The sequence below is a fragment of the Pseudopodoces humilis genome, chromosome 19, assembly GCF_049639895.1.
Source record: "Pseudopodoces humilis isolate 2021_Gansu_Grassland_sample_001 chromosome 19, ASM4963989v1, whole genome shotgun sequence".
NCBI classification, from domain to species: domain Eukaryota; kingdom Metazoa; phylum Chordata; class Aves; order Passeriformes; family Paridae; genus Pseudopodoces; species Pseudopodoces humilis.
The window spans coordinates 7,471,970-7,492,611 of NC_142218.1; the positions used below are offsets into that span (position 1 = coordinate 7,471,970).

Genomic DNA, 20,642 nt, shown 5'->3' on the forward strand with positions numbered 1-20,642 from the left:
CGAACCCAGCTGAAAGTCACTGAGCTGCAGGCAGCAGCAGCACAGGCAGGGAGAGCAGGAAGGAAGCCCAGGCAGGGAGCACATGCAGGGGAACACAGGCAGGGCGTGCAGGCGGGGAACACAGTGCCAGCAGCAGCCTACCTAGGGAGAACCAGGGAAAGCCTTGGGTCCACGCTGCGACCCAGGACCTTGCTGCTTCCAAAGTCCCTGATGGTGTGACAATCACGGGGGTCTACAGCCTGGTTTGTGCTGACTTGGCAGGGTCCTGCTCAGCGGCAGCCAGGTGGGATCCTGTTCCTGGAGGAGGCACGGCAGGATCAGCCCAGAGCAATCTGTTCGGTTAGAAGAGGGTGATAAATTAACGACAATGGAAGAACGACTCCCCGGTAGCTCCAAAGTGGGGCGTCAGCAAAGAGCCGAGCTCTAACGAGCCTCGAGAAGGCTGGAGCCCTCCGTGCCATTTCATCTCTGCTGCTCTGCGTCGGATTTCCCAGGAGCCCTGCAGCCTCGGCCACATTAATTATGCAAATGAAAAGGTGATGCCAACTCACCATTCCTCGGCAGGGTCCCTGAGAGTGAAGTTGGGCCCAAGCACCGGCCGCTGCCCTGGCTGGGGCAGGGAGGGTCCGGGAGCACACCAGGCAGGATGGATGTTTGCAATAATTATCCAGTCATCCCCTTCAAGTGTACTGCAGCCATAGCAACAGACAGATGTTCTGTCCCAGCCAGAGTCCGCAGCGAGCTGGGGAGGGAAGCACAAAAATTAACCCGTTCAGCCCTAGGATGGCACAGAATCCACTTTATCCTGGGACCATCCCACACGTGGGACATCCCTGAGGAAATCAAGCAAAAACCCAATCACACAGTCCCCAAATTAATCCAGGAGAAATTGCCCCAGTGCTGCCTTGGCCACTGTGTGACACAGAAAGTTGGATGAGAATGAGCAGCCTCCCATAGGATGGGGTATGGCACTGGGAGGGCTCTGCTGTCTCCTGTCCCACATGGAAGTAGCCTGGCTGAAGCTCAGCATGTCCTGGGGGTGATGCTGCAGGTGAGACTTTTCAGCTCTGCTGGTAACCAGGGTTTGGAGAGGGATGGATGGCACCAGGAACTTGCTCAGGGACAGCCACAAGCAGTTCTGCCATCAGCAGCCACACAGTGCCCTCAGCACAGACCCTGCTGGGCACCCAGCTAGGCAGGAGGGGATGGATGAGCCACATGGACCAGTGTCCACTTCTGAGTTAACAACTGGATCAAAGTCTTTAAAGTATTTGGAGGTGGGACACAGCCAGATGGAGGAATAGCTGGCATTTCTTTATCCTGCTGCTTTATAAGTTCCCAGGATTCAGCCCGAGTCCATTAAATCTCACCCAGAAATATCAACACAGAGGCCTTTGTGTCCCCCAACACACCAAAAATGTAAACCCAGCTTTTCCTGGGGCCTGCTGAGCAGGCAGCACTCCCCAGGCACAAGGTGTCTGTCTTCTCCACCTGCCAGGAATTCCTTCCAGCACTGGCATTTAAATTTTGTAAGGTAAAGGCTAGACCCCCATGGAGGGGTCTTCTGGAAGGATCAGAGTTGCCCACCCCAGCTTTCCCCTCCTGTGCCAGCTGTGCCCAGGAGCCCTGCAGAAGCAGCAGGGATTCCTCAGAAAGCAGAGCAATGGCCCTGACTTCAGAGCAGGCTCACTGGAAAGTCCCATCAAGATGTTTGCAGCTGCAGATGCTGCTGGAGTGTACCCATGGTGAGGATTTCAGAGGGCAAAGGGGCTGAGTAGAACGGCCTGAGCAATGTGCCTGAAGTAACAGATCACACCTGGAAAAATGGAGAAGACCTGCTCTGGACAGGTGGAGGAAGAGAGACCCCCTGGCACAGAATCAGAGAATCAAGGAACCACAGAACTGCAAAGGATGGAAAAGACCTCTAAGCTCATCGAGTCCAACTGTTAACCCAACACAACTGTGAGAGGTCACAGGAACAGTCTTACTTCTTAAACTGTAAGACTATTTTTGGTTCATATTCCTTCCCTCTTGTCCTCTGCCACACAGACAATGAGATCTCCAGCTTGCCGAGGGCACCCCAGCTCCTCCCGGCTTCTCGTGGCTGCTCCCAGTGCGCCTGCTGACAGCTTGTGCCGCCTTAGCACAGCCTAGCCTGAAAATCTGTGGTCTCCCGGTTGTTTCTTTTTTTCCTCCTTCTTCCTCCTGAGGAGAAAAAGCAGGGAAGGGTGAATTTACTGGTCTTGAAACTGAGGGAGACATGGCATCATGTGCAGTCACAGAGGATGTGGGCAGGTGCCATCAGCCTTCCCCACGCAGCTCTGGGAATGGAGCTCAGCCCTGCTCTGCAGTTCCCTGGCTGTTCCTGCCCGGGCTCCCACACAGCTCTGGCAGCTGCTGGGTATTTCGGTTCTTCCCCACGGCGCCAGGCTACCCCACTCCTTCTGTGGCTCTTCCCCCAAGCACATCAATCCAGTGGCCACGTGGTTTGATTCCCAGCCTGCTGAAGACACGCTGGAGACAGAATAAGAAGGTGGGAAAAATGTCTATTATTTCCACAAATCCCCTCTCAATTTGTGACTCCGGCTGCTCTGCTTCTCTTATTCCCAGGCCTCTCCCAAGCAGAAGCCTGACCAAATGATGTTTGGTGCTGTGATACGGACAGCAATCCAAGAAGAAATCCACACCCCTTGCTGACTTCCCTGAGCTGCTTTGACTTATTATCTGACCTGGATCTAAATTGGGTTTTGATTAAAGTCAAGAATAATTCTACTTGGGAAAACCTCTTGGTTAGGCTCAGTGTTAGCAAAAGCTACAGGAGAATTAAATGTGATTTCCCACTTTGGGGAAGAGACCCCGGTGGGACCCTTGACAGTGCCCAGTGCCCACTGTGAGAGGAGACCACACTGGGCCATGTCACCCAGAACCTGACCAAGCTCTTTTCTGCAGCCACCAGGTTCTCTTCCCAATACTTCTCTGAGGTCACTCCTGTAGACCCTGATGGCTCCAATGCTTGGTCAGCATCTCCTCATTTCAGACACAGGGGTATTCATGGTCTGTTCATTCTTACTCATCCCTTCCTAAGGTAGTGCCAGGGTTTAGCCCATGTCCCTCCCAGGTTTTCCACAAATGTGTCTTCTCTTAGCATCCATTTCTCAGAGATCAGGGAGCTGAGTCATCTCTGTAAGACACTCTCCTGAACAATCCAGCAAACCCTCTCTGCACTTGTTTCAGGCTAAATTCTCCGTGTGGCTCACCAGAACCAGGTGGCAGCCCAAAGTGTCACCAGAGCCCTCATACTTTTCTGTACCTCCCTTGAAATGACTCTCCCAAGACAACTGGGATCATTCCTCTTTTCCATTCTTCTGGTGGATCACAGTTACCCAATTGGTGGATCACAGGTCTCTCCATGGATCACAGTTTTCCCACCCAACCTTGGACAGGTGAACATCTCAGATGAAGACAGAGACACTCCCTTTGTGTTTGATGGGAAGAATAAGGCAGTTCCATTGAAAAATTCATCTCACTCCACGGGGAGCATTCAGAGGATGGGGATGAATGGTTTCTGTGGGTGCTCATTGTCTCACACTGACTGTAGAGACACCCAGGTACCACTGGCTGTCCAGCTGTGACTGTAAAGTTACAAGAGCCAAACTTCATCTGTAGTGATCCCAAAAATACCTCAATATTCACTATCCCTCCCCAAGGAAGCACTCCTGGATGCCAGCAGAAGGGATGGTTATTAACTCCTGAGTTCCCTTTGTGTGGCTTGGCACTAAATGATGTCTAAGGATGGGTTGGGTGCTGTCGTGCCCACTTCTCTGCTTGGCTCTGATCCCACACAGCAACTCTCAGGGGCATCCAGTAAATAGTTTCGGTTTTGGCTCTCCTCGAGTCTAGATGCTGACCAACAAGTCCAGGTGTTCAAGGCCAGGTTGCACAGGGCTTGGAGCAACCTGGTCTAGTGGAAAGTACCCCTGCCCAGGGCAGAGGGATTGGAACTAGATGGTTTTTAAGGTCCCTTTCCAACCCAAACCATTCCATGTTTCTATGATCTCTGGATTATTTGATGGGATGTCTCTGGCAGGATTTCTTCCCGTCTTGTATCAGACCTCAGTAGGTCCCAACTGCTTTGCCCTGTGCATGTCCAGCCCCTGGTCCAGCTATGCATTTTTGTCAGAAGACCAACAATTTCTTTAGAACAAAACAGAAGAACAAAACTTGTAAGAAATTAGAAGGCACCTAAAAGAGGAAAGAGCAGCAGAGTGCTCAGATAAAACCCAAATCCAACCTTTTTTTAATACAGTATAAATAGCAATGGACCTGGAGTCACCACATGTTTGTCTATAACAAAGCCATCCACAGAGACCTTGTGCTGAATACACCCAGTACCTGACAGGCTGAACCAACAGCTGAAGGTCCAGTGCCACCAAACAATTCCACTTTCTTTTTCCCCTACTATTAAGGACAAGAGTGCCTCAACATCATGCATTCTAATCTGGAGTGGCAGGAGTTTGCTCTTGCAGTGCAAGTTAAACCCTCATTGAATCCATGCTGGACTTGACCTAAAACATTGATCTGAAGCTTCAAGCCAGGTGTGAATGGTCTGCCCCAAATCCTCACTCAGAGAACATCAGTTCTTGGTGTGACTGGCCTTGCATCCACAAACTGGGGAAACTCGCGTCCATGCTCACCAGAGAGGGACACTCTGCATTGCTTTATAAGTGGATCCCAAATCTTCCAATGGTTGAGCTGAGGTAGGAGAAGATTTTTGCCCCTGCCTATGGTGCTACAAGAGGACGTTCCCTCTGTACCGGCTCCTCAGCAGCTCAGCTGCAAGGTGGGGAATTCAGTGGTGACCTCAGTGAGGAAGTCTGATCATGGTGAAAAATGCAGCATCACTGCTGGGTAGATCAACTCCTTAGCAGAAGCAAAATGTTCTTTTACTCCCTTCCTTGCTCAACATTTCCTGCAAAGTGGCTGGACTCCAGAAACGGGATTTATCCTGCCTCTCCTGAATATCCAATGGTCCCCACATCTCTCACAATGCTGATTCACCAAGTTCTCATAGGATCCCCCACAGGCTCCCCTGTGCCAGCCAGCTCTGAACAACAGCTCAGCCAGTCACTGCTCTGTTTGGGACAAGTGTATGCCCAGGGGCTGGAGCAGGCTGAGAGCTGAGCCTGACTTTATCCACAAATTCATTGCGAGAAAGTCACCCACTGAACACAAATTCTGCAGAACATCCTTTTCATCCATTTCCATCCACTCACTGCTCCTCACAGCCATCCCTGGAAAAAGCCATGCTTCCCTGCCTGGCTGAGGCTTCAGAGGATGTCCATCCTGTTTGTAGTGGTCATCAGAAACACTGCAGCGCACCAGCGAGTTCCTGTAGGCATCCTGCACAATGTGCCTGGGAATGAAAATCCACAGTGGGGAAGACCCTCTGAGCTGCCCAAGTCCCTCTACAATGGTGTCATGTTGGGCCCAGAGCAAACTGGATAGTGACACTGAGAATTTTTTGAGAGTTGTCCAGATATTCAGTGGGATAGGCACAGTCAACACGATCTACTGTGGCACATTGCGATGAGCAATGGCAATGCTCCAGTGTCCTGGACAATCCCTGGTTTCACCATACCTCCTCTGGCATGGCTAACCCATGGCTCAGCTCCTGCAGCATTCCATTCTCACCTCAAGATCTTTTAGATTGGCACCACGTGACTGGCACAGAGCAAGAGACAGTGAAGAAAATTGCCTTCAGCCATCAAGTGCCCTCACCTTCCCCTGACTCCAGCCTTGGCACGTGGCACAGCTGCTGGCTGTGCCCTGGCTTCTCCAATGCCACACCCAGCACCTACAGCACCGGCCTGAGAGAACTCCCTGACACATCAAATTCCTCTTCCAGGTTCCAACAGTCCTGCAGCTCCTCCTCCTACATCCTCATGCCAGCTGTACTACTGCTGGCCATGCAGGCAGCCCTCAGATGGACCACTACTGTGCCCTGACCGGGGATGGAGCAAGTGTGTGGCACCTGCTGGGTGGGCATGAAGTACATGTGGCACTGGTGGACAGAGCAGGAGCACATGAATGGCACTGCCAGGTGGGCATGGAGCACACAAATGGCACCAATGGGCAGACTGGGACCACATGTATGGCAGTGATGGACAGACAGAAAACACACATATGGCAGTGATGGACAGACTGGGAGCATGCAGGTCACTGACGGTCAGGGAGCACAAGTATGGGACAGATGGACAGATGGAACACACGTGTGGCACTCAGGGACAGTCTGGGACATGTGTGGCAGGTATGGGCAGACAAGGAACGTGTGGTGGCACGGACAGACAGACTAGAAGCAGAAACATGGCACTGTTGGGTGAGTGTGGAGCATGCATGTGGCACTAATGGACAGACCAGAAGCACAAATGTGGCATTGATGGACAGACAGGGGACACATATGACACCAACAGACAGAAGAAGAGCACATACGTGACACTGCTGAGAGGTCATGGAACATGCATGTGGCACTGATGGACAAGCACACGTATGATGACCAGGAGCACACGTATGGCACTGATGGACAAGCAGCACATGCGTGGGACCAATAAGCAGACCGGGAGCATATGTGTGGCATTGATGGGTAGACCAGGAGTACACGCGTGGCACTGCCGGGCGGGCACGGAGCACACATGTGACAGCGATGGACAGACCGCGAGCACACGTGTGGCACCACCAGCATCTCGGCACATGCGTGTGAGCGCCGGGCAGAGCCCGAGCCGCAGCCGCCGGCCGGGACGGGCCGCCCCATCTCACCCCCCCGGGGCCCGCCGTGGCCGCCCTCGCCCCCGCCCCCTCGGGGCCGGAGCAGCGGGACCGTGTCCCGACCCCCCCGCTCTTCCCGCAGTGGCGGCGCTCGGTCCCGCCGCGGGACAGCCGCGGCTGCGGGGCGCGAGGCGGATGCGGAGGGCGGGGGAGCGGAGCGAGGCACCGGGCCCGGGGTCCGGCCTTTGTCTCCCGCTCCAGGGGCCGGCAGGACCGCGGCTGCCCCGGGGCCGGGCTTGGGGCGGGGTGCGGCTCTCCCGGTCCGGCGGGACAAGCCGCAGCCGCTCCGGTCAACCGAGGGCGCTGCGGGGCGATCCCGGTCCTCGCGGCGGGTGGCGGACCCCCCCTCTTCACCTTCCCACCGCCGCTCCCGCTGCCCCCGCGGCTCCTCCCAGGCTCTGCGGCGGCTCGGCAGGTGCCCGCCTCCGCCCCCGCCGGCCCGTCCCGCCGCACACGTGCGCCCGCGCCCCGCCGGCCCTTTGTCTGGGACCGGCACCGGGACCCGCGCCCACCGACACCCCCTACCCCGCCTCGGCCGCTCGTCCCCCCGCTCCGCTATCCCGCTCCCCGGCCGTACGGGACCGTATGGCCGGGGAGCGGGGAAGCGGGGGGGGGGGAAGAGGCGGCCCAGCCAGGGGAGCGCATCCCACCGGAGCGGGGGCGTGGGGGAGCAGCTGCCCCGGGGCCGGGGGTTGAAGTGGGGGGGGGACGACCCGTCGGTGGTGGCGAGGCCGCTCTAACAGGTGGGATCCCGCTGAGAGGAGGAGGCGGCCGGAGGGGGGCGGAGGAGGCAGGGACGGGCGGGCGGGCGGGCGGGCGGAGGGAGGGAGGGAGGGGGACGAGCCGGAGCCGCCTGTGATCCTGTGACAGGAGCGGCTGCTGCTGCTGCTGGCGCCGCCGGTGCCTCCCTCCGGTCGCTGTCCGAGCCCCGGTGCTCCCCCCCACTCCCCGTTACAGCGGCCGCCACCCCTCCTGCGCCTCCTGCTCCCCGCTCCATCCCGCCCGTCGCCCCCGCAGCCCGTCCCGGGAGCGCCGCTGTCCCTCCGCCCGCTCCGGGACAGGGCGCGGGGCCGGGCGCCGCCGCTGCTGCTGCTACCGCCGCCGTTACCGCCGCCGCCGCCGGTCGGGCGATGCCGAAGCCGCCGTTACTGCTGCGGGGGAGCCGCCCCGGGGACAGCGAGCTGGGGCGGCAGTTCCGGGACTGGTGCCTGCGCACCTACGGGGACTCGGCCAAAACCAAGACGGTGACCCGGAGCAAGTACCAGCGCATCGCCGAGGTGCTGCAGGGGGGAACCGGCTCCGGCGGCGGCTCCGGCGGGGGGGAGAAAGGCAAGTTCCAGTTCTGGGTCCGGTCCAAGGGCTTCCGCCTGGGAAACGGCACCAGGGAGGCGACGAAGATGGGTCAAGTGGTGGTATATGTGCCGGTGAAAACGGGAACGGTTAGTGCGCTCCGTGCCCCGGGGGCTCTGTGTCTGTCTGTCTGCCTGCCTGTCCGTGTCTGTTTGTCCTCCCCGGGGGTGCGGGCGGGGAGGGCGGGGGGGAATTGCCCGGGGTGGGGGCGGGCACCCCCGGGGCCCCGGTCCCCCCCCCCCCCCCGCCCGCCCTGTTCCGCCAGCACCCGGCGGCCCAGCCCCGCCGGCCGCCGGGAGCGCGCATGCCCCATGCGGGGCGCGACGCGGGGCCCGGCCGCTCCCGCAGCCCCCGCCGTTCCCGGGGCAGCCGCCGCGCCCCCGCCGCCCCGACCCGCCCGGGGTGCGGATGGGGAGAGGCGCCCGCCCGGAGCCTCGCACCTTCCGCCGCCCCCCCGGTCCCCATCCCCGTCCCCGTCCCATCCGGTGCTGCCGCCTTCCCCGGGCGCTGCCGGCGCGGGGGAGGTGGGGGGGCGGCGGTGCCCCGCGCCCGCCGCCGTGCCCCTGCCCCCGCGGGGGGGCCGCGCCGCCGCCCGGTGCGGGCCCCGCCGCCCCCCCGCCCTGTCCGATCACGTTCGCCCGGCATTTCCCATCCGCCCCACGGCCGGGGACAGGGCTGCAGTCAAGGGCAGCGGGCGGCGGGGACGGGGCGCCGGCACCCCCCGCCCCCCCGCCCCGCCCCCGCGCCCTGCCCGCCCCGCCGCCGTGCCGAGCCGAGCGGAGCGGAGAGGAGCGGAGCGGGGCGAGCCCGGCCGCCGCGCTGAGCCCGGCCCCGGCGTCCCGCGGCGCTGCCCGCCCGGCGCGCCCGCCGCAGCCGGTGCGCCGGGGGGTGCGGGCAGCGGCAGAGCCCGGATTAGGGCAGCCTCCCCCGCCCGCTCGCGGGCCGCTGTCCCGGGAACTCCCCCGCCGGAGCCTCATTGTTCGGCGCCCGGCCGGGCCGGGGAGCAGGGCACCGGCCGCCGCCTCCCTCCCTCCTCCCGCCGCCGCCCGGGGCTGCCCCCCCGCCCCATTGTTCCCGTCCCGAGCGTGTCCCGCTCCCCGGCGCGGGGGGAAACGCGCAACTTTGGCGGCCCCGGCCCCGCGCAGGGAGCGCCCGGCGGGGCTGCCCCGGCCCCGGCCCCGCGCCCCCCGCCATCCTCCGAGCCCCTCTCCGCCCCGCCGGGACCGCGGGCACCGGAGGGCTCTGGCAGGGATTTTTTTCCCCGTCCCTCCCCGCCTCTCCCGCTGCTGCTGCTGCTGCCGCTGCTCTGAAGGGTGCAGTGTTTTCTGTGCACACAGACTCCAGCATTGATGTGGCTGGAGGATGCTTCCATTGAGGGCAGCCCATCTGTGGCAAATGCTTCTAAACGCACTATTTACCTCCCATCTGGTCCGCCTGATTATTGGGGGGAGGGGGAAGGGTCATTATTTCTCCCTCTCCCTTCGTGGTGCTCAGAGGCTCCTTTCTTTCTCCCCTCTCTGCCCCCCTCCCCCATGCCATGCCCCAAAAAAATTCTTTGCGATTTTTTTTTTTTTTTTTTAAGACCTCTTAGCAGCCCTCCTCTATCACTCCCCCTGTGCCAGGAGCCCCTGAGGAGGGCGGATTAGGAGCTGTACCCCCTTCCAGAGATCCAGCACTCCCTCCCGGGTCCTCTCCATCCAGTCAGTGACTCTATCCCAGATCTTCCAAATGCTGCAGAGTCATGGTACCCCAGAGAGGCCGAGCCAGACTCCCTCGACCCCGCTGCTTGCTAGACACCCCCTCCCCTTTGTCCGGGAGGGAGTCCCGAGGGTCAGCAGCTCAACCAGGCCGGCACAAGCCCGCATATTCCCAAAGGGCCTCCACACAGATGAAGTTTCAGCGAGGAGCATGCCTAGGCCCCCGCATCTTCTCTGGCAGAGTCCCTGCAGGCTACAGACAGGCGTTACACCCAGGCTCCCCTAAACCAACAAACAAGCAGAGATATCCTAGGGGACAACCGAATTTTCCAAGGGGCAATACAGCTTATTTCCCAGTGCCTAGATGCCGGCCAGATGTTAGGACTGGGAGCACTTTGCAGAGCCACTGCAAAGGGAGACCAGTCATCACAGTCCCCAAAACCTTCTGGAGTGGGGTTTGTAGAAGTTGTTGCCTCCTGCTCCTTTGGTCCTGGCCTCCTGGCCCCACTGTGCCACTCTCCACCAGGAATCCCATGGACCATTTCAGATGGATGCAGTTGGGAATTTGGTTTTGCCTGAAGTGGCTCTCAAATTTAGAGATAACTTTCCAAAGATTTTCTTCAGCTCCTTGTAATTCAGTGCTCTCCACATTCTTGGTGATTTGGGCTGGGTTTGGGGTGTATTTCCTTGCTTTCCTTGCCTTTCAGGCACACAGTCAATTCATGAAGCTGATATGAGGCTTTTGCTGGACAGTAATGCCTGGATTCTGGTTTAAAGTCTGTTCAGCTGCTTTTCCCAAATACTTCTGGAGCAGTGTTTTGGTTGCTTTCCCCTGGCTGTGCTCCTCAGCAATCTGATCCCGCTCGTCCTGTCCGCTCGCCCTTCCCCGAGCACATCTGCCGGGCGAGCACCGTTCTGGGGATGTCCCCTGCTGCAGGGACAGGCAGAGCCCCCACCCCGGGTGCAGTGAGGGGGTGGCAGGGGGTGCATCCTGCTCTGCTCTCACTGCAGGACGCCACAGGAAATCCAAGGGACCTGGAGGAAAGCTGGAAAAGAGGTGGTAAAGAGCGCGTAGAGGGCAGCAGTGGGGATAAGATTTCCTTTCCCTAACAGGGCTGGGGCCACTCCTCCTCTGGAAAATAATAATAATGATAATCCCAAACCCCCAAAATAATCACCACCACCACCCCCCCCCCCCCTCCCCAGAAAACCAGTAGAGCTGTTCCTTTTGGCTTTTGCACCCTGAGCTGGCTTGTGCATTTTCTGCTCATCTGTAGTGAAAAATTAATTAACATGTGGTTATTATTTTCTCTCCGGAGTAACTTTCCCTTGCCCTCCTCCAGGCCTCTCATCAGAACAGGCCTAATCAGATTTGGGTGGCTTGAGAGCAGGGACTGTGCACTGAGAAGGGGGCATCTGCCTTAGGTGGTGGTCAGAGCAGATGGTGGTCTTCTCAAAGAATGCACTGGGAATAGGAACAGCAGTGCGGACGGATGTCTGGCACAGAGACTGTTCACATTTCTTTTTCCCAGATGAACGTCCCAAAGATGCTGGACATTTAACACATACAATTAAAAAAGCCCTACGCAGATAAACACAGGCGGTTTAGTGGTGTAGGACATTGCTGCCTGACAGCCCTATTCACACACGGGCTGGACTCTGCATCCTTTAGGTCAGGGTGTTGGAAAAAAATATATTTAGGCTGTACTGAAAAAGCAGAATATCTTTGTGTGCTGCTGCAGCACAGACAATGGATACAGCCCAAAGTGCTCAGATCTGCCCTTCTTTCCTATGGCTGACACACTCTAAGATGTGAACCCCCTCGTTATCGATGGGCTGCACACCCTGGCACTGGATGGGCAGCACTCATCCTTCTCCCCAGCTTTGCTAAGAACTGTGGGAGAATTTGTCCGTGACAAGGTGCTAAGATGCAGTTCATTATAATCTCATGTCCCTCTTGTCCTAAGCGTTTAGCATCATTTAGACAGTCTTTCCCAGACAAACGTGGAGCGAGATGGAGCCACAGTGCAGGGAAATGGACAGTGCTCAGTGACAACCGGCGGAGCAGATGGCTGTGGCCGGAGCAGCGGGTGTGCAGGGGAGGGTTCTCCTCAGACTTCGGCTCGGGCGTTAGCTGCTCTCTAAATCGATGCTGTACTTGGCCGTGTGTGGTGGGAGCTTGTCACAACTCCGGCGTGGCGGCCAGGACAGATTCGTGCTGGCAGGCCGTGATGCAGGCTGGGGGGCTGCGGGATGAGCCGGGGAAGCCTGGCGTCAGCTCGGCCCTTCGGGGGCTGTGCGGAGCCGTGGGGACCAGGCAGGCTCTGCAGCACTGCCCACGTTTGATTCTGCTTTGCTGCTCTCTCCCCGTCCCCCGCAGCGCTGACATGAGGCTCTGGGGCTTTGTAGGCATCGCTAACAGGATGAGGGCATTGCTCCAGTGGGTTGCTGCTGTTGTACAGGTACAGCTCACCTGTGTTGGCTCCCCTGGCACCAGATGTTCAAAATTATTTCACGATTGTACCTGGTGAAATTCACCCAAGGAACGAAGCTGGGGTGGGGGGAGCGCTGGAAATATAATTGGTGAGTCCAAAATGCAGAATGGATGGAGGCTTTCATGGACAGCAGGAAAACTATCCCATGGGACAGTGGATAAATCTCACAGCACAGCCTATCCTTAAACTCATTTTAGCTCCAGAGACAGGGAGTGTTGTGCTGTGCAAGCTGCGGTGCCAGGCCGTGGGACAGCACAGCTCAGTGGCAGAATGCCGGAGCTGAGGAGCCAGGCATGTCAGAAAGATGCTGCTCCAACAGCTAATAGAGGCTACATTTTTCCTGATACAAGTACCCTTCAATGCCCATATTCAGTGGCCCAAAAAGCTGCACATCTATAACCTCTAAGAACATCAGTCAACAGAAGGTTTTCATGGTGTGAATAACCACTCAGACTTTCTGGGGACTTCAAGTGATAAAAAAAAATAAATCAAGACCATTCAGAATAGCCTTAGACAAGGCAGATGGGCCTGAGGGTATTATCTGAGAAATTGTCTATTACTCCCATTGAACCAGCCTTACTTAGAGCATGCAGAGCTTTCACCTGTGGAGAGATCCCACCCTGAGCACACGGGGCAGCACCGGCTTTTCCAAGGAGTGGAACTGATGGCAGGTTTACATTTAAATGTGCCCTTAGGAGACTGCAACTGTTCTGGCCTGGGTGCATGGTCCCATTCAACCCCATCTAAAGAAAATCTCCCACATTAGCATCCTCTCCAGATTCGGATCCAAGTTTGCACAACATCAGTCACAGATTTTACATCTGAAGCCGCTTTTGGTAAGAGTCACAGAGAGCAGTGACACCCAATCCCCTGGGTCCAGGAGCTGGCTTAGGCTCACCAGGCAGTAGCTAAAGCCTTAGCAAGGTGAATTTAAAGAGCTCTGATGATCTGCAGTTATGCAGACTGGCAGAATGAAGTTCCTCACTGCTGGGAGCAGGAGATCTGGCAGCAAAGTCCACTCCCTGCTCACTCCCACCCTTTCAGGACAGCCCACTGAAGCCACTTCTAAGGATAAGGAGGAAACCAGCATCTCATTCAGTCCTTGCTTAATTTCTGCCAAGCCTACAAGCCTGATTAAAGGCAGTCCCAGTGTGGTTGTTAGTACCATGTCCCAGTCCCAGAGGTCCCACCATCCCAGCCACCCTCATCCTTGGGTGCTGGCTTCAGTCACCAGCACTTGTGAGACCTGGAGCTGCATCAGCAAAGGTTCCAGTTCCCAATACATGTCTGACCAAACAGTTTCTGAAAAAAATAACTCTCTGCCATCTACACTGCACATCCTGCATTATTCCAGAAACAGGCATGGCATTGCTGATCCGAGAGAAGTGGGTTTTAGATAACATTTATCTGAAAGTTATCTCTTTCACCTACAACTGTTTTCATATTTGTAATTCTCAAAGGATGTCACTCTGAAGAAGGTCCAAAAGCAAACAACCAAAGCACAGCTCTGCCAGGCCTTGGTCAATGAGGCTGAAATGGAAAGAACCCCAGGTCTGACAAGGGGCCGTTGTTCCCACACTCCAGGTTATGTCCCACCTTTGCACAGGAAGATGGTCCAAGCACTGAGGGCCTCGTTAATGAGAACTGGCTGTAAGGACAGTACATGGCTGTTCTCAGCTCTCCTCGTGGGTCATTGCTCAGAGGGGCTTGCTCTGACCACGGGCAGAAAGGGGAATTCAGTCACTGACTAAATTCTGCAGCAGAGCCCAGAGAGTTAGCCACAGTCCTTTCGGTGGGAACTTTCTCAGGACCATTCTCAGCAATAATCTCCTTCTGATACAACTGGTTCAGTTTTAGTTTTATCATTATGTTAGGCTTGACATGAGCAGTCTGTGAACTTAACTGTGGACAAGCAAATGTCAGGGAAAGCCCAGGCACCCCGGCCCAGGGGTGTGCAGGAGCATTGGTGGAGTGTCCATCTACCTGGCCTGGCCAGCACGGATGCTCTGGTGTTGCCATGGCAGAGGGATGCATATTAATATTGCTTTCTTTAGTGCAAATTATTAATTAGCTTTCCCTGATCTCATATCATCTGTGCCCACCTCTAAAGAATCACATTGAGAATGGGCCAGAGCTACCCCTGAGCTTCAGTGTCTGGTTTAATTAGCTGATTGTAGCAAGGGCAGGTACCTGTTGGCCAAAATCATTGTCTTTATTGGAAAGCTACTGACTTCCACTTTTATGGCTGGTGCCAAAGAATAGCAATTTATTTGAGGAGAAATAACTGCAGACAGTCTGTGCAGTGTGTGAGAGCAGAGAGCAGAGCAGAGGTTTGGGTAACAGTGTCCATGTCTGAGGTTAAGGCAGCAGCCTCTGGAAGTGGAGTGAAGGCTGGTTGTGTCTTCCTGGCACAGTGCAGGGTCCTTCACAGAGTGACAGCCAGCAAGACAATGCTGTGTGAGTGCTTTCTCTCTGTCCTTGCTCTGCTTTGGCTTGGCAGCCCCAGAGGATGTATTTCCATTCCAACAGACAGGCAAAGGCTCTGATGGATTTGCTCCTCACCAAGAGGGAGGGAGTGCTCTGGAAAAGATGGGGTCACTCAGTCTCTGAGGCTCAAATTCAGCCTTTCCAGTTGGTAGTAGATTGCTTTTATGGGAGCCTTTTGGCTAAGAATCCAAATTCACCAGGAACCCCCCCCAATAAAGGAGATGAAAGTTCAGGACTCCTCTCCTGGCTTGCATTGGAAGGAGAGATCTCATTTCAAATACCGAGTCATCAACTCATCCACACTGTGGTGACATCCAAAACCTTCTGGATGTCGGTGCTGCAGGTACCTCCCACACTGGTTCCCAGGTGCTGCACGGTGTTCCGGTTTGCAGTCTCACAGCACTGGGACAAGCAGCCAGTCCAGGGAAGCTGGTCCCCTGGGGATGCTTTTGGGTCTGTCATTTCCATGCTCAGTTTGAACGCTTGTGGGGCTCCCAGAGCTGGGAGGAGGCCTGCCTGCTCCCGCTCACCTGCGCCGGGCGTTTGGATCCGGCAGAAAGCCCTTGAGCTGGTGACAAAGGTCTGGATGTGGGCTGGAAAGTACAGTCCTGTCTCTTAGCAACTGGTTCCTACCTCTGAGCTCTCGGAGCCGTGTGTGGGACAGAGAGCATCAGTCACGCTCCCGCTGCCGCAGCAGCGACGCGCCGAGGAGGGGATGGGGGATCAGGCCGGCTCCAGCCACCGCCGAGGCGCTTAAAGAAGCTCAGGCATTTCTAGCACAAGCAGTCATCTGTGAGCCCAATCAAAGCTCCGGTTTAATTGCTTTCCTCGTGCCCTTCTCTGCTGCAGCAGCGGTGCCTGCCGGCACCCAGAGCCCGCTCCCCACCGCACCAGGGTGGGGACGGCGAAGGGAGCAGGGAGAGGGAGGACACAGCCCGTGTATTTCTAGAAAATTAGGTGTCCTCGGGTCCTCCCCTGAACTCCTCCGCAGGGCACCTGGGAATCCCCGTCCTCTCGCCACATTTGCATGGCTGTTTTCCCTCTCAGCGCTCGTTCTGCTGTTTCACCCTCGTGTTTCCTCTCCCAGCCCAAAACAGCTCCTCTCTGGTGTGCGTTTCTCAGGGGCTCCCTTGCCAAGCACTCTTTCATAAACATTTTCACGAATCCTCTGCTTTGTCCTCCTAATTAACCATCCAATTGGCCCCCAATGGAGCCTTCACCTCTCCTGTGAAGATCCTGCTTGCACAGATTATAACCTGTCAGCTGCCAATTTATTCCTCACACAGAGGGCAGGTTGTATTAATTGTCTGCCTTCTCTGCCCCGCTTGCTTTGCCCCTCCTTTCCTCTGCTCCCAAAAGCATCCCTGTTTGGAGACACAGACACACAAAAGACCAGGGAGAGCCAGATGTGAGGCCACTCCACATGCCCCGTGTGTCCAGCCTGCAGTGATGTGGCACTGAGATCAGATGTGATGGGATGAAGTGTCACACCTGGGAGAGGGATCTCCACAGATGGATTACCACAACAAAGTGTTTAAGACCATGCTTGACTTCTACTCCCCCCAAATGTAAGAGCTTAAAAAAATTCCACTTGGACATCCCAGGTTAGTGGGGAATCATTCCTGGGCTCATCTACAAGTCCAGGTTTGGCTTTTGGAAGGGTTGGGGTTCACCAAGAGTGGTTATGACAGACACACATCAGAATACGGAGTGGGGAGGGTTTACCTGAATGCAAAGGGAGAAAACCAGACTTCCATCTGTGTCTGTCCCCTGTGGCCCCTGCCCTGACTCCCTGTATAGGACCCTCCAACCTTGCAGAGCCAGAGCCCAGGATAAATACAAGTGAGCCCAGGGTAAACACAAGTGCCTGCTCTCACTGAGGGCAGTTGACATCTGTTTTCCTGGGTTCCCATGCTGGGAAAGTGTGTGATGAAGTCCAGCACGACCCTTGTGGTACTATAATGCCCCCCTTTCTTGAACCCAGCGTGGGCTCACGGGAAGCAGACGTGGTGATGCTTGGCTGTGGCAATCGGTGTTTCCAGGCTTCGGTGTGTCAGGGCCAGGCTGTGCTGAAGCCACTGCGGTGTGGTGCAGCTCAATCCCTGCCGTGCCCTGACCTGGAGAGGAGGTTGGTTTGGAAGGGGAGGGTGTGGAGGCCTTGTACCCCCCTCCAACATCCGCTGAGCTTGTCAGCATTTCCCTAGAGGCACATCACGCTGTTCCTGTGGGAGTCTCCGACAGTGGCCCACATACTGGGAACTGCCAGGGCACAGGGAGCTGGCACCGGGATGCCACACATCCAGGGCTCAGCCTCTCAGCCCTGCCTGACCTTGATTCACTGTAGCATCATTTGTAACTGATTTTACATAATTTTTCTTACCACTGAGGAGCTGAACTGCTGCTGCTCCTCCTCAGTTTCATTTTGACATCACCACATTTTCACTGTAGGTGTGACAATGTCACCTGGCTGCCCTGATACTGCTGGGTCTATTCCTAGGCAGAGAGGGGTCACCTTGCTGTGACAGGTCATCTCGTCACTTGTTACAGTGCCTTGGCCACCCTCTGACTCAAAGGATTTTGCTTTGGTTGTGATTTTTATTAGATTAGTGCTTGGTGCTGGGGAAATTGCTCACAGTGATAAGTTACTTCAAGGAAGAGCCACCTCTAGACATGTTCTGAGTTTGTGTTACAGATACATATTATCAATATTCTTTAGATTCCTAGTTTTATATTTTTTTCAGGATACTATGGAGTATAAAAACTCTTCTGATTGTAAATGTAGTTTACCACCATTTTACCCCCCTTTTTTTTCCATTCCAATAGCATTCTCCCCCAAATCACCTAAACCAAGATCCAAATAACATTAAGACATCACTGTCCACCTTGCAGATATATTTTTAAAAACCCCACCAAACTTACATTTTAGAATCATAGAATCCTAGAAGGGTTTGGGTGGGAATGGACCTTAAAGATCATCTTGTTCCAACCTCCTGCCATGGGTAGGGACACCTTCCACTAGACCAGGTTGCTCCAAGCCCTGTCCAACCTGACCTTGAGCACTTGCAGCAACAGAGCATCCACAGTTCCTCTGTGTAAACCCTGCCTATTTCAGAATAGTAAGAAATACTGCAACATTATAATTATCCACAGATAATAATGCTCATGATCTCTTCCGTGTTGGCACCCACAACGTGGCACTTCTCCCTCACAGGTCTTGCACACCTCAGAGAGGAGGGTGATGCTCACCACCTGACAGGGAGTGGGAAGTCCACTGCCCCAGGGAGAAATTTCCCAGGAAGGTCAGTCAGGTGCTCCATTCATGAGGCTGCAGGAACCTTTCTCACCAAACCCAAGTGAAACAGTGCTCCAACAGCAGCACAGGCTGCCCAACAGCACCCAGTATTTTGTTATCCCTGAGAGAGCCAGCTCCCTCTCGCTCCTGGCCAGCAGGTGCAGGGTCAAATTTACTGGGGAGCACTGCGACTGCCTCTGCCTGCCAGATCCAGCTGCTCCTGCGGCTTCCCCGCCAGTGCACAGCCTGGTGCTGGCAGGGAGGCAGCTCTGCTCTCTTGCGCCGTGCAAAATGTCCTCTGCCTCCCGGGCAGAGCAGGCATCCAAGGAGCCTCTGAGCAGGCATCTGAGCAAGAATCTCTTCCTGCTGGGCTTCTCCTCTCTCCTTCAGGCAGCCCTGGGATGGATGGCAGCCCCATACCCAGCCGCCCACCAGACCCTGAGCACACCAACCTCCCCCTGGCACCCTGCACCTGGGCCCTCTCCACAGCTGGAGGCAGGGCTGCCATTTCCAGGCTTGCCCCTCCCAGGCCGCTCTGTTTTCATTCCCAGGCCTGGGAGCCAGGAGAGGAATAAGCTGAGGTCAGAGCAAAGGCCTGGACCCATCCCCGTGGCTCAGCTGTGGCAGCTGAAAGAGCGGCTTGCTCTGAAGAGGTGCCTGTGCCCTGTGAAAGACACACACCTCAGCTGGGTTTGCCGGCTAAAAATAAAGCAGCCAGCTCCCCTCATGAGGAAGTATTTACTTTGGGAAAAAAAAAGTATTGTGTACAGTTCTGGGTAGAGAAACAATGTGAATGCCCCCAGTCTTGGCCTGAGTCAGCACAGAGTGTCGGGAAAATTATTTCTTCTTGTGCCTCAGTTTCCCCAGGAGAATGAGCCCTCTTGGGCCAGTGGGATGCTCAGCTGCTCAGGAGGGCTGGGGCTGTTTTCACTGCAGTGAGTGGATCTGAAGCTCTAAGTGCAGGATGGGGCTTAGTCTTTGCTTGGTGCAACAAGACACAACACAAAATGCTCAGCACGGGGAAGCATCATCAGCATTTTAGGAACTGCTTTTCTCCCAATTTTCAACCAGAAATGATCAGAAATATTTCCTAGCAAAATACTTCCAGGAGAAAAAAGAGCAAAATCTGTCAGTCAGAGCATTTCCCATCATCTTCTTGTGGGTTCTTTTATTATGAGCAATACAGCTGATACTGTTTTCAGCCCAGTGTCTCCCTGGTGCCTATTTCTAAGGCACGCACTGTGCCCGTGGCATGAGGGGCAAGAGGAAGAGGGAAGTTCGAGGAATGTAGCTCCTCTTTCTCCTCACAGCATTAGCAGAGGGAGCCTGCTGTGGTTTAACATATCCCCCGCAAAAGCTGCTTTCATCCTACACCTAAATACCATGAGGAGTGAACTTCCTAAAGCCCTGGAGAAGTCTAAATATAGAAGCCAATCAAGGGCTGACTTCCCAGAGATGAGAAGTACCAAGAACAGTTTCTTGATCAAAAGTTGTAAGAGTCCATATTGAAATAAAACGTCTGTTTTGGTGCTGAAGCCTGTGCAGGAGGAGTAGTTGCAGAAGTGGGCTGTGTGTTGGGTGCTGGTGGTGGCCAAAGCCATGGGCTGTCCAGGGGGATGGACTTGAGCCATGGGCTGTCCAGGGAGATGGACTTGAGGAATCGTGGTGTTCAGAGGAAATTCTTCCCTGTGAGGGTGGCAAGATACCAGCACAGGCTGCCCAGAGAAAGTGGCTGCCCCATCCCTGGAAGTGCTCAAGGCCAGGTTGGATGGGACTTGGAGAAATCTCGTCTAGTGGAAGGTGTCACTGCCCATGGCAGAGGGATTTGAACTAGATGGCTTTTAAGGTCTCTTCTAATCCAAACCATTCCATGTTTCTATGACCTCTGGAGCACTTGATGGGAAGTCTCTGGCGTCACGGCAGGATTACATCCCATCCTGTATGTCGCAGTTTCTGATCCAAATAGGTCCTAATTGCTTTGTCCTGTGCACATCCACTCCCTGGTCCAGCTGAGTATTTTTGTCATAAGACCAAAAATTCCCTTAGAACAAAATACAACTTGTTGAAAATCAGAAACACATTTCTAAGAGGAAAGAGCAGCAGAGTGCTCAGATAAAACCCAAACCCCACTTTTGTTCATCTCAAAAAAGGGATCCTCCTTTGTGCAGCAGAAGGAACCACCCAGGGCTGGAAGAAAGGGTGAGGGATGGGTGAGTGCCACAGGAATGGTACTGCTGCTGGTGTAGGCTGGGGAACCCATCGTCATGCCATAGGGTGACTGCACCGTGGGACAGATGAACTCTGATCCTGACGTGGCTGGGGACAGTGGCTGTGTCCCACAGCCAGCAGCAGCTGGAGCACAGGCAGAGCTAGCAACGTGGCCTGTCTGTGTGTACAAGGGAGGTGACCTTGAGGGACAGCTCGATACGGCTGGCCCCAAACATTCAGCTCGGCTGTCCCAGGGATGAGTGTGACAGTGGCCCTTCCAGCCAGCAGCAG

General features: G+C 55.7%; 1 protein-coding gene across 1 annotated transcript in view; it reads left to right on the forward strand.

The window, feature by feature from the left end:
* The first annotated feature begins 7,952 nt into the window (after window positions 1–7,952).
* NOL4L (nucleolar protein 4 like) overlaps window positions 7,953–20,642 on the forward strand; it is a 58,878-nt gene continuing 46,188 nt past the window's right edge. Inside the window, exon 1 of the mRNA XM_005524726.3 lies at window positions 7,953–8,261. Within this exon, the coding sequence (XP_005524783.1) occupies window positions 7,953–8,261 (309 nt within the window). The remainder of the gene's footprint in view (window positions 8,262–20,642) is intronic.